The sequence below is a fragment of the Paramisgurnus dabryanus genome, chromosome 9, assembly GCF_030506205.2.
Source record: "Paramisgurnus dabryanus chromosome 9, PD_genome_1.1, whole genome shotgun sequence".
Taxonomy (NCBI): Eukaryota; Metazoa; Chordata; class Actinopteri; order Cypriniformes; family Cobitidae; genus Paramisgurnus; species Paramisgurnus dabryanus.
Genome location: NC_133345.1, coordinates 23,030,392 through 23,044,430, shown reverse-complemented (window position 1 = coordinate 23,044,430; position 14,039 = coordinate 23,030,392). Strand labels below are relative to the sequence as shown.

Below are 14,039 nucleotides of genomic sequence, written 5' to 3'. Positions count from 1 at the left end.
GTACAGTATAACTAAAGATGTAATTTCTCTGTGTTTATCATTATTTTGTTTTTAGCCTTGTTCTGCACAAAACACTGCACACCATTATATTTAGTTTAATGAAATTGAGTCACTGTTTATCAGTTGAGTCATTATGATGTATGCAGTGCACAATAAAATATGTGTGTTATCTCAGTTTTGTTTGTGGTAGCACCAAGCCTTCTCCCTGGATTTGTGGGATATATTGTATCCTCCACACTTATTTAGCATCGATATCTTACAGCACATACAGTATGTGACTGCCTATGTTATTTATGGGGTAATGGATAAAGCATGGAAATGAGGAGTTTTTGTTCGATTATATTAAGATGGTTTTTTTGAATGTTGATCGTAACTTGCTAGTAACAGTCTGCCTCGTGTACATCAGATCAAATCATCTTATCTTGGTGAGTCACTTTTGATGTGTCATCGTTCTGGTGTTGCATAAAGTTGTGACAGATATGCTTCTCCATTCAGTCTCTAGGGAATGAGTACGGTAGTATATGTCAGTACAGGCCTTAGCATCACTTGATCCTTGTGACACACATACCTTTTGTGTGATTGTGGATCTGTACGACCCAAAAATGGCATTATTTTGTGGGTTTGCGTGTTGCGTCTTTATAAAAACAGTGATCACCTCACTGCGGTTGAGACGATAAAGGCAGGAGATAAATGATCATCACTGCAGCCTGAGCTGTGCATATCATAGGTTTACATCATCTTGTTTCCTGCAATGGGTTTTCCCTCTCTGCAGTAGAGATAATAGCTTATCCGCTTGGGATTAAATGAATCTATATATCTATAGCCTTCCTTTTTTGGCTAGTATATTTCCCTTCTTTGTCTTTCTGATTACTCAACTTCCTTTTCTAATAGTCCAAATACACTAACTTGAAAGCTTGATTCTGATTGGTTAATTGCAGAATTCTGTTAAATCAATATTTCAAATATATTTGTTTATTTGATATGTAGCAGTGTAATCAGAAGGTAATGTGCAGTCGGCTGTTTACTGTTCAAAAATTATATTATCTTATCTTAAGGCCGAAGAAAGAATTTGTGCAAAATGTGCTTTGGATTTCCACCACTAGTGGATTTGTATTTCAGCCGTAGGGTTCCTTCATAAATTAGCCTGATAGACCTCATCATTCCTCAACACACGCTAAACGCTCCTCATCCAGTTGATGACGGCCTGGGGATTCCATCTGGTCATAGCACAGCATGCGGCAATGATCCAGGGTCACTTCAGCTAATGTGAGACTGATGTGCTGCGTTCTTACTTCATGCAATGCACCCAGGGATCCTCTAGGGCGGCGCTGAACCATGCATCTAAATTCTGCTGTGTATGCAGTCATGAAAATACCAACTATTGCTGTGTAGACTGTGTGTTGGAGGGCACCAGTTAAAGGGCGTTTTGCAGGTAAAATTTTTCAACGAATTTGTGCAATTTGCTTGTTAATAATAAACATTTAAACTGTTATCCATTGTATTTTATGTTGTTGAGTATCACAAAACCCGAAAAAGTATGAAAAAGTACAGCGGTTTGCAATGATTCTCCTTTCCCCCACTACGCACTGTATGACGTCATGCTGGGGAGAGAATTTACCAAAGCAGCCTTGAGAGCATTGAGAATGACTATAGAAAGACGAGTAAAGTACAGTTCTGATAGCGCAGATTATTTACATAGATAGATAGATAGATAGATAGATAGATAGATAGATAGATAGATAGATAGATAGATAGATAGATAGATAGATAGATAGATAGATAGATAGATAGATAGATAGATAGACAGACAGATAGATAGACAGACAGATGGATAGGCTAGTACAGAGAGATAGGCAGACAGCCAGATAGCATAACGTTAGCATATTATCTTCGTGTAGAAAGTAAACAAACAATTAACATACTCGTGCATGCTGGCTTGAGGGGATCCATGATCCTGCCTGAAATGGGTGTAACTTTATGCGATCTTCAGCACAAACGGTTTTGGCAGCATGTCTCTAATCCTGGAAGGTGAGTGAAGCACGTCACATCTGTTCGCGGGGACCAGCGACCCAAACGCACTCACTTTCTTACAGCCAGTAGCGGAATGGCAATCGAGAGAGTCGGGACTTTCCCGGTGGGTCGATCTGATAATAGTTATACGTTTCGAGTTAACAACACCGTCTGGCGGCGTGATGTGCGCCGGTTCCCGCAGCCCGCTGGTCAAAGTGCAGCCTCTCTGCTCAACAAAGTATATGAAAGTGCTCAACCTGTTCGGCGGGTCCAAACATGTACAGGATTTATAAAAATACGGTGATCAATGAGCGGTTCCTCCTCAAATGGCATAGTCTGTCGTGATGTAAAAAGCCACCGAACGCCTGTTTATTGCAGTATGTATGCGGTCGGATCCGAGTGTGCTGCTGACTGCTGCTGCGTATAAAATGATCGTGTGATTCGTTATAATCACATAAACAATATAACAAAGCATCCTTTTATTTCACAAAACAATATATTTGAGATATTATTTGATAGACTAGTAAGTGTGGATTAAGGATGTTTAAAAATCTCTAGCCTGGTGGTCAGGACATGAATGGATCAAATCAGCAGATTTGCGAAGTTTTATTTATCTCCACATATATCATAAATAATAATTAGCATGGTAACTTTGCAGTATAACACATTATATATTTCCTACGATGTATATATGATTTCCAAATTATATACGTAAGTATTAAACAGCAATAAATGTCTCATCTATCTCTATGGCTCTGGCTGAGTCTTTCTCCACTTCTCCCCAACGTGACGTCATCGCAGAATTGCGTTAAAATAACCGTTAATACCAAAAACGTAAAAAAGTGGTCTTTAAGACCATTTTTGAGACATTTTAAAAATTATACACATATCTTGAGTGATTTATGTACCCATTAATCGACAGTGGTGGTTAACCTGCAACACGCACTTTAAGCTAAATGTGCCATACACTATTTTTTTATGTAATTGCACACAAAAAGTAAACTTATCTGATAGACATCTCTGAATTTGATGTCATGACTCCTGAAATATTAGTTTTTTCTGTGACAGCTATAGGCTCTATAACCATTCACAGCATATTTCATAAGTATAAGTTAAGCAGCATATTTTACTTTATAAACAGCTGTTTGTGGTACCAGATTAAGATATTGCTACCAACAGTTAAAGCATCACTTCAACTACAATAAATTGATTGCGACCACTAACCTTTAAAAATTGAGTAAATTGAATGAGTCGTTTTTTCAGTCAGTGCATGAATGTAGTTTAAATGCATTTATGAACAATATTCTGTACATATTTCAGCATTGCTAAAAATAAATTAAAGATATCAATCATCACACCATCCTGCTTTCTAAATAAAGCACATCCTCAATGTGTATTTGTGTGTGTTTGACTGAAGGGACTTCACATTGCAAATGTTCAACATTTGACTTCCTTTCACTTCACTCAACTCTATGACTTTCACACTTCTGTGCTATTAACATCAGTAATGGTTATTGAAGGAAGTGCAACAAACTGGGTTTTCCTTTTATGAGACTTCCCAGAAAGTCACTGAGATAAAATCATTTGAAAATTGTTGTGTGGGCTTGTATTAGCACTTAAATCATAACAAGGATTAGTGTTGAAACCAGAGGTGTTATCTTAAAGAAAGGGAGAAATAAGTGACAGTAAAATAATACAGCAAAGCAACTAATACTGTATGAAATGTGAGATGCAAATGGTACATTATATGATAATTAGATTTTTTTCCCCAATAACCAGCTGAAGTGTCCAGCACCCATACCAGGAGAATACACTTTGAAAGAAGGCAGTATACATGTTTCAGTTACCCTTCAAATCACGCAAATTGAAATAGCGAATTGAAAATGCATCCAACGGAAGCACGTCATTTTCTCAGAAACACTCATATATCACAAGAATTTTGAGAGACTGTGGCGGTGATGACATCACACGCCGATTAGCATATATGCGACGTCATTGCGTCGTGTTTTACTATTCGGACGGGAATAGTTTTACATAGGGAGGTGGGAGAAACCAGTTATTATCAAAGCTTCTCAGTGATTTTAGTCCTGTCTGAATGCTCCATGTCAGTAATCATTACGGCGACTTTTACCTTTTGTAAAAAGCTCCGGAGAAATTACCTCAGGTAATACTAATCCTGTGCGAATAGACCAGCTGTAAATATACACGCAAATTGCGTCATTTCCATTTTTTGCATTTACAGGTCACCTGAAGTGCCTAAAAGTCACATGATTATTCTTAAAAAAAATTGTGCGGTTGGACATGCGACGAGCAGATGACATCAAAATACAGCGAGAGTGATTCAAGAGTAAATTGCTTTCGAATATCTCTTGCGGTATTTTGATGCCATCCGCATGTCTGTAAAACTTAACCACACCTGTCGCCATGATTTTTGGAATGACTTATTGCGAGAAAATTAACTTGCGTTTTAGTTGCATAACATCCGTTAATGGAAAAGTCTTAATTTCGCAATAGTTTTTAATCGAAATTTAAAAAATAACATTAAAGTTTTGTGCGAATCTTTAACGAAAACCAGGCTAGTGCGGCCACAGCTTAGTGTGAATATAAAAGGGTTACGGCAAACATGATTTTTTTAAAACATTACAACATGTTTGATCAAATAATTGTAAAAATGCAACAATAATCTCAAGATACGTCATGTAGGGTTGCGTTGCAATATGTTCCGCTACATTGTGATACTTTAAAGCAAAGCAATATGTTGGGATATTTCCTCTTTTAGGAATATAATAGGATATATTTTTAGAAAAGCTATCATTGAGAACAACACACCACCATATGCAAACCATAGCAAAAAAATTGTGGCGCACCCCTATGCTAGTACTTCCTGTCACTGTTTAAAGGTGGGCTGCATGATCTCTGAAAGCCAGTGTTGATGTTTGAAACCACCTAAACAAACACGCCCCTAGCCCAATAGAATCTGGACCTTCATTTGATAGACCTGCCCCACATATACGCAACCCAGACAATGATCAGTTAGTAGACACGCCCCTTACTGCTGATTGGCTACAAGTGTGTTTTGGTACTCGGACCATACTCCCTTTTCCAAAGCGTTTTTCAAAAAATCACTCACCCCACCTTTAAGTTTAAGATTTTTTTACATTTTGATGTTATAATACATATTATATTCAGATGATCCAGAAATCACAGTTTCATTGTTGCCTATGGCGCAATATTGATGGCTTTAAAATGCACACTTACAATGATTTTGCTCATTCCAGGTGCAGATTCAGGGTGTGTATAAGGATATTGTCTGTCACACTGAGCTACTGACTGATCTGCGATTCAAATCTGCCCCGTGTTGAGGTCTCTCCTCGCACTGTTTCCTCTAATAAATGAATGCTGATGAAGATTAGTCCATTCTCTTGAGCCTGTGCATGGGACGTAATGAATAGCTATTATGTGCCTCTATGAGCCTGATCTAAATTCAATAGGCAATCACTGAGAAATCGCATGTTCTTTTAGTGATTTACCTCCCCCAACAAACAAAATAAATAAATAAATAAATAAAAAGGAAGCATAAGAGTGAGAGGCGTGACCAATGTCATGACATTACAGATGGACCCACCTGCCTGGAAGTGCATGGAGAGACAGGAAGCAGGTGCAAGACTGCCAAATCTGTCAGCATCTGTCTGCTTTCATGCTTGTAGTAGCGGCTTATTTTCATTAAAGTAATGCATGGCAAAAATGTTCCTAGCTCAAAGTATACCCTAGGACTCGATGGGTGTTGGGACATGGCATTAGGTACTATAAAGGCTCTTAAAGGCCTCCATCTCACTGGACCCCAGTTTGATGTCTCATAATGCCGCAAGGGTATTTGTTCAATTAATCCTTTAAGACGCCTGGTTGGTGCTCTAACCATTACCATCACCCCCTAAAATGGTTAGATTTAATAATTGTTAATCCTATGCTTCTACTAATATTATATTTATTTTTAATTTGATGCATACATTGTTCTGTCTGTTAGGTTAAAAGGCAGTTTAGAGAGTGTGTGTGTTATGAGGACTCCAGAAGGTTCAAACATGCTGAGTTCAGAGGACTTGCTCTCAAAGGTCACACTCACCAGGGGAGGAGGAAAGGGAGGAACCCTCAGCCAATCATACGGCCTCCTGCTGCTGATGCTGCCCCCGCTGCATCACCATGGAGATGGCAGCAATATCTGTCCCTATTGACAAGTCATTCGGAAGATGCATCCAGTCCTTTCACTTGAGCGAAATATATCCGACCGCTTTTTAAAAACCGAAAAAGTTGCATTTGTTTTTAATCGTGGATTAATTAGCAACAAGCGTTTGTGTTTTTTCCTCTTATTCAATCCCAACCCCCCACGTCTCTCCCCTTGGTGTGTGAACGCTCTACTCTTTCTCACAGCAGATAATGGAGAGGGTGCAAGACCAGCCTTTTTGAACTGACCCCCATCTTCTCTTCCACTCTCCCACCATCCTCTTTTCACATCTATTTCTCACGCTCTCCTCTTTTGGCTTCACATATTGCACCTCTGCTTTGAATTCGCGGGGCAGTGGAACTCACCCCTTCTGTGTTGTAGATGTGTGCGATGCCTTTAATAAGAGCTAAACGCTTTTTTCAGGAGTCATTATTGCTTTTAACCGTGCTTGTAGAAGGAAATGATGCCATGATGAGCGAGCAGGAGTTGGGGGTGGGGAGAATGAACAAGAAACAGGAAGTGAGATCAGAATAGGATGTAATTCTGACAAATGTTGTATAAATAAGATATATACGAGAAGGCAAGAAAAAGAAAAATCGTTTGTGATATGATATGTGAAATGTATATCTTCCTTCTGTGTATAGAAAAGTATCTGCACCACATTTGACTGTGAGAATAAATTACACTGCCATAAAGAAAGGTTGAAAGGATATCGAGAACACCCTCATGCACACAGATTGTGTGGACATGGCTTTAGCTAAATGAGTTCTTTGCAGTATGTTGGTGGGTCATGTTGTGGTTTTGGTATTTTTCACTCTTTTTACGTGCGAACAATACCTCATCCTGGATAATCTGAATATAATATGTATTATAACATCAAAGTCAGAAGCAGAAGAACTAAAAAAAGCAACAATTACAAATCAAACACGGATGTCTCCCGAGTGTCTCTTTAAAGTTCCTCTCTTTGAAATAGAACAGTGCACTTAACACTTTATGCAAATGAGGAGCGACTAATGTCGAATAAATAATTGCAACAATATGTCACTTTTAGATATAGCACAAGAGGGTATGATTCTGTTATTTCTTTTCTTCCACTGTGCCTTCTCTAAGTTGTACAGCCCAAAGTTGCAAAGATAATCGACATAAGAGGTTTTTTTTAAGTATAGCTTGTGGCTTTTTAAACATTCAGTGCAAGCAAGAAAGGGTTTCCTTTAGGGTAAAAACAATGTGAAATTGCAACTTTCTTTTAGTCATTCTTTTTTTAAGTGCAGTCATTCCATCCCCATATTGCCAGTTATAACCATAGGATTTGCTTTATCGTAGCATATGAGACTATATGAGGAGTTCAGATGCAAAACCATCTAAGTGTATCTGACATGTTTTCTTGTAATGAGCATTTTTATCAGGCTATTGTGTTTATTATCAGTAATTTCCCTTATTGGAAACAAATGTCACTTTAGTCATTTCATTGGTATTTAAAGGGGACATTTCACAAAACTTTTATTTAAGATGTAAAATAAATCTTTGGTGTCCCCAGAGTATGTATGTGAAGTTTTAGCTCAAAATACCCCACAGATAATTTATTATCGAATGTTAAAATTGCCACTTTGTAGGTGTTAGCAAAAATTGCCGTTTTTGGGTGTGTCCTTTTAAATGCAAATGAGCTGATCTCTGCACTAAATGGCAGTGCTGTCGTTGGATAGTGTAGCTTAAGGGGCGGTATTATCCCCTTCTGACATCACAAGGGGAGCCAAATTTCAATGACCTATTTTTCACATGCTTGCAGAGAATGGTTTACCAAAACTAAGTAACTGGGTTGTTCTTTTTCATATTTTCTAGGTTGATAGAAGCACTGGGGACCCAATTATTGAACTTAAACATAAAAAATCTGATTTTTATCAACTTTTATGCAAGTTTTCTTTTGCAAAAAACCCACTTCTAAAAAAATCTTCGGACAAAATAACTAAAGATGCAAATAGAAACATTGCAAATGATTAAATGTAGAATGAAATTGAACCACGCATTAGGGGGCACTGTGATCCATGCCACTGCCCCAATTGAGTTGTATTCAGGTCCATCTACTACCTGAACTCACAAGGGACACAATTTTGAACGTGATCCATGGTTGAGATCACGCACTGTCATTCATTCAATTAATCTTCTTTGCACAGAGGACTTTACTTAAAAATCGTTGTGGACTTTAGCCAGCAAACCTGTATTTCTGAATGGCCTGAGGCGTCTTAAAGCAAAGGTATTTGATGAATATATATAATGTGCAAAAAACATCCAGAAAATACTATTCTCTTATTTTTGACGGAGGTGGTGTTAAGCAGCTTTTGCATTTGAGTGCTCATATATAGTTGATACAAACTGCAAAATAATCTGTATTTTTGGTTTTTGTTTAAAATGTTAACTATAATGAAATCTTTACTATAGAAACGTATCAATCTAACAAGCATACAATGTACTGTAGGGGGTGGAGGTGTTGATTTGTAGTTTGGAAATCATTCTCTTTTCAGCAAACACCTGATCCTCCCCAAGACAAGCTTGGAGATGCTTTCTTTAGGAGTTTATTTAGCCGGTTGGCATTACTCGCTTTAGTACCAGTGTTCCAGTACATAAAATGGAGAACTGGCAACCACAGACTAATGAAATACACGCTGTAGGACTTTAGTTTTATAGCAGAAAGTAGAGTCAAATTTGGACCTATGTCAATTGCCTCCATGGACCAGTTGTGTTTGTTATCAGAGTAAATCCCCAGGTACTTGTAAGAGTCCACATCATAGTCATATACAGAGAGGGGTGAGTTAGCTCTAAGTGAATTGCCAGTTCTTTTGTTTTATCACGTTGTTTTGTACACATCAAATAACTTTTGCAAGTAGCTTGAGTTTACAATGCAATGCAAATGTATCTTGCTTGTTTAAAGATTTTAATGTAGATTGGGGTGCACCGATATATCGACCGATGATGCTTGCTATGCTTCTCAATGAATTACGGTGCCGCTACATCCAAAAGCCAGAGGGCGCTCTCGTGCAGAAACTCAATATGCGCTGCAGACGAAGACCCATACACACGCAGCTCAAGGAAATGGCTAAAGGATATATTTTTATTGCTGTTCTTCAAACCTTTTCAGGTGTTTTCATGATAATAAAGAATATGTATAATTGTTTCATGATTTCAGATCAATAAGGACTTTTGGAAAACAAGAAAAATAGATAGAGTACTTATGTTTAATTCAAGCATAGACTTTCTCAAATGCTTCTCCTTAACTCACTCTCTATTTCATTTATCTATCTCACTGCTGAATACTATAGAAGAAACATTTCAGAAATGAGATTTTTTTGTGGCGAAGTTATTTGGCCTAATGTGTTCATAAGTGTCCTCATTAAACTAATGGATGTATTCTTCCTTGCGTTTTGTTAACAGGCTGACGCCAAGATGGTTTGTGATGTTGTGAGTCGTATGGAGGATACTGAGCCCTACTCCCCAGAGCTGCTGTCCGCCATGATGCGCCTGTGGTCTGACTCAGGCATTCAGGAGTGCTTCAGCCGTGCCCGCGAGTACCAGCTCAACGACTCCGCCCAATAGTGAGTAGAGCCCTCTGCTGGGAAGCACCATTAGTGTTTCATGCTTCATTAAGAGGGTAGTCCGTCTATGTATGTTCTCGTTTTATTATATAATTTACAATCACACCACAGTCTACTTCATTTATGAGAAGAGCCAATGAGGTATAGATTTTATGGACTGCAAATTAAACTTGACGATGTAAGGTTGTGTCAGAAGTACAATGTTTATAATCTATTTCCAGTTTAAGCAGGTTGTTTTATTATATATAGTATTACATGGGCTCAGCATAATAACATAGTCCACCAAGAGACATAAATTCACAGATGCAATTATGTTCCCTGCTGAAGAAAGGGCTTGAGATGGTGTGTGTATATGTGTTGCACGTATACTGTATGTGTGTGTGACAGCATGAAAAGATTTTAGTCTGACGTTGTGATTTACTGTAATAGTCTGGGAAGCCTGTAGTTTGAAGTAGGGTTTCAAATTACTCAAGTGAAGATTATGTTACTAATAAGAATAGGGTGCCAAAAACAGACTTCCCTGGAAAGGTCTGAGGAAGACATTTACAGGCTGTGCTATTTGCATAAACACTACAGGGTTTTGCATAAGTGTTGTGCCCTCTATCCAAATTCCCTTTAGGAAAGTCGTGCCACTAGGTGGCCATGTTTGCAACGCCTCTGGGCAGTTATGTCAGTCATGCACGACTAAAGTCCTATCTACTTGATGGGAAAAGACAGATATCTCTAAATTCACATGTTAAAATCACATTTAAACAATATCTTTCTAACCATTCTAGTCTTTTCACCAGAGAAACATCAATTGATTGATGATTGGTTCTTTTAACTAGAATGTGGGACTTCAGTCACCAGAGCGTTGCAATGTCCCCTATTCATACTGTAGTAATTGGAGTTCCCAATCTTGTTATACCCAATATTTAAATCTTAGATTAAACAAACAAAAAACATTTTTTCCCAGCATAGTCTTAAAAGGGACAGAGAATGAAAAAACATTTTTACCTTGTCTTTGTTGAATAATGATAGTCTACCCACATTCACGAACATACAAGAGTGCTAAACATGCAAAACATCCCAGTCTCATAGAAATTCCTCTTTTAGAAATGTCAGCCAGAAAACGGCCCAATCTGAAAAACTGATGCTTATGACATCACAGGCATCTAACTGCCCCTCCACATTAAAATAATTGGCTACATTTTTGAGTGGCAGCAAATTCAGCCAATCAGTAATGAGATTGCAAGTTAAGCCAGTAGGGGGAGCCAAATAGGTGCAAAACCACTTGTTTAAAATCCCCCACCCTAATAGAGCTATCTGAGAGAGGTTTTTAGGAAGCTTCTAAGGCATTACAGACCCATACAAAAAATTTTTTGTCTACATGTCACATCACAGAACAAGGATAAATACTCCGTTCAATCATTCTATGTCACCTTTAAAAATTAATTCATTTAGTCTTTTTCAATTTTTGTTCATTTACTCTTGCTCTAGTTTGTAAATCAAACTACATTGACCACATTGTACTGTATATTTTGTGTGTGTATATTTTCAGTAGTGGCACAAAAGATGCAATTAGAAAGACATGTTGTCTTTTTACCCCATCGCATTCAATTGCAATAAAGACTTATAATTTAATCAGAAAACCTTTTTTTTGACACTTAACAGTGGCACAGAATAGTGATGCAAAGTCCGATTCATTTCCGCTAATCTTTTCGGACAATTCGGCTCATTGAACCCGTTTTTGTGAAGGCATAGCTGATTTATTTCCTTCATTCACAAGTAAGTAATGTTTGTGGTCACAGTTTCAATCGCGGATTGTAAATGCCAGATACAACTGCCCAGTTTTGACTAGCTTACAACTTGGATAAGATTTCTTAAAGACACTGATGCACAATTGCGGATGTGTTTTACATATTCTAAATATAAAGAATAAATAAACTTGTCTTTTAAACTCATTGGTCTTCCTTAAACAACTACAATATGATTTGCATGCACAAATCGTACTAAAACTAAAGATTTTTAATAAAACAAGCAAGAAACTAATAAAAACAGAAACTTTGTACTTCAGACTCGTTCAATTCCTCTGTGTGTCACACGCAGTGTCAGCAACTCCTTGCCTTGGCAATCATCGACAAACTTCATTCTGTTCTTTTTGAGTCCGACGGGCTATTTCGGCTGTGCGTCCTGCGTCATCAACCCAGAACCTATGCCCAAAACTAAAGTTCGATTCAGTTCGATTTGTGAACCGGCTCGACAGGTTACTTCCTGAGAACCTGCTCAAAAGAACAATTCGTTCAAAAACTTAACATCACTAGCACAGAAAGCTTTCCTGTACACCTGTGTTTATGTTTCTTATTGCGTATTTGTGTTTATGTACACTTAACACATGGCCAGCTTGACAGGTACAGCCTGTATGTCCGAATCATTCTTTCACATCAATGACGAAAAGAAGTTCTCCACTAAAAAAAGGGCCCAATATAATTTCCTTTGGGTTGTTTTTCCACACCTGCGGTGCACAGCGTACAGTACATTTGCTTCCACATGTTTTTAGGCTTTGGGCCTGTCTTTCTCTTCCCCAAGCTTCTGTGAACTTCTGAATATATCATGAGGCATATACTTCAGCTGACTTCCAGATCCACAAGGCCCTCCATGGTGTAGCGGCCCTCTACTTAATTCTGCACCCAAGTGCCATATTGTCTTTTCTTATACAGATCACCTTCCAGTATGTTATTTTGATATTGTCCTCTTTATGGTGCCACGTCCTGTTCACTCACCCTCCTTCACCCTAACTGACTCTTATTTTGTTTTATACAATAGCAATAGTGTTTCCCCTCCTCCCAAACCACGTTACTTTCAGTTTTGTTCCTGCTTAGTTTTCTTTTCTTTTCTGCTTCTTCTTTTCAATTGTATGCACACTACTTTCATTGCTCTGGTAATTTGTTCCCGTAATAGAGTCAAAGAAACGTCTGTTCCACTTCTGAATATAGGAGACGCTTCTGAATTCTGATGCTTTCGGATGTAATTCATAATCAGTTATGGTAGTGGTAATTTGCTTTAATCTGTGTTTATACTGTATTGAGTATATATATATACTTGCATTAAGACCTATATGGCACATATATGATTTTTTAAGGTTCCTATTGGGGTCTTGGATAGTAAGATTCTTGTCTATGAAAATAACCTTGGCTTTTTTGTTCAGATTTAATAGTTTCACTATAAAAAAGTAGTTCTTTCCAAATTTTTGTGTTTGTGATACACTACAGTATAGCATTACTGAAATATCGTCACAATCAAAAGTACTTGTTACCTGGCAACTAGGTAATTTGTCATTGTCAAGAAAACTTTTCCAAAAATGAAAGCTGATATAGTTTTTTTTTTTTCATTTAAAGCTTATCTAAAACACTAATTCGTTTGGTGCAGAATAAAGTTTGATTCCAATGCTTTCTCTTTGCCCCAAAGATATTTTTTTACATTTTTTGGTACTAAATCATATGTTTGCCTTATCAAAGTGTAAGTGACATCCTATTACCAGTTTTAGCTTAGTAACAGATGCTTTTTGGTGTCTTCTTTACGTCTACAGATTTGATTGACCCTAATCCAGAGGGAATTAAATCAATGACACATCTATTGACATGCAATTACAAAACATTGTTAGCCTAAAGAATTGGATTATACTATTACAGGGTTTATTTAATACAACAATTTTGTATTACTTGTTTCTGTTTCATCTGGATTTGAGGGTTTTTTATGGTTTTTTGGTTAAAAAGTACTGTATACATAAATGAAACACTATGGTTCAGATTCTCTAATATTTTATCTAAATGAAGAGTCAAAAGTCCTTTTCCCCAAAAAGATTTATCAAAAATATCAAACATTTATAAAAACAATTTTATATTTTAAAGCGAACATCAATTCTGTATTACACTCACTTATATTACATAAAAAAAGGTGCATAAAATATCTTTATTTTGTTATAGAAAAACTATAAAGAAAAACTATAAAGAAACATTTCTTTCTTATCTTTTTATAATCTGAAAAACCTGTTTTCACCACAAAGGAGCCTTTGTAAAAAAGAAAAGTTCTTCAGATGGTTCTTATGGAATCATTCATTCAAAATGTTTCTTCTATGGAGTGTATGAAGTAAAATATCCCAGTATATTGAAATATCAGAATTCCCCCCACTGTGGTGTAAAGGCACCCTTCCTGTTTAAAAGAAAACAAGACATTAAATATCA

At 37.2% G+C, this 14,039-nt stretch overlaps 1 protein-coding gene across 3 annotated transcripts in view; it reads left to right on the top strand.

Moving 5' to 3' along the window:
* Positions 1 to 14,039, top strand: part of gnao1a (guanine nucleotide binding protein (G protein), alpha activating activity polypeptide O, a) — a 98,263-nt gene that overhangs the window by 58,182 nt on the left and 26,042 nt on the right. For all 3 annotated transcript variants that reach the window (XM_065279082.2, XM_065279080.2, XM_065279081.2), the window contains exon 4: positions 9,656 to 9,816. In XM_065279082.2, coding sequence (XP_065135154.1) covers positions 9,656 to 9,816 — 161 coding nt within the window. The remainder of the gene's footprint in view (positions 1 to 9,655; positions 9,817 to 14,039) is intronic.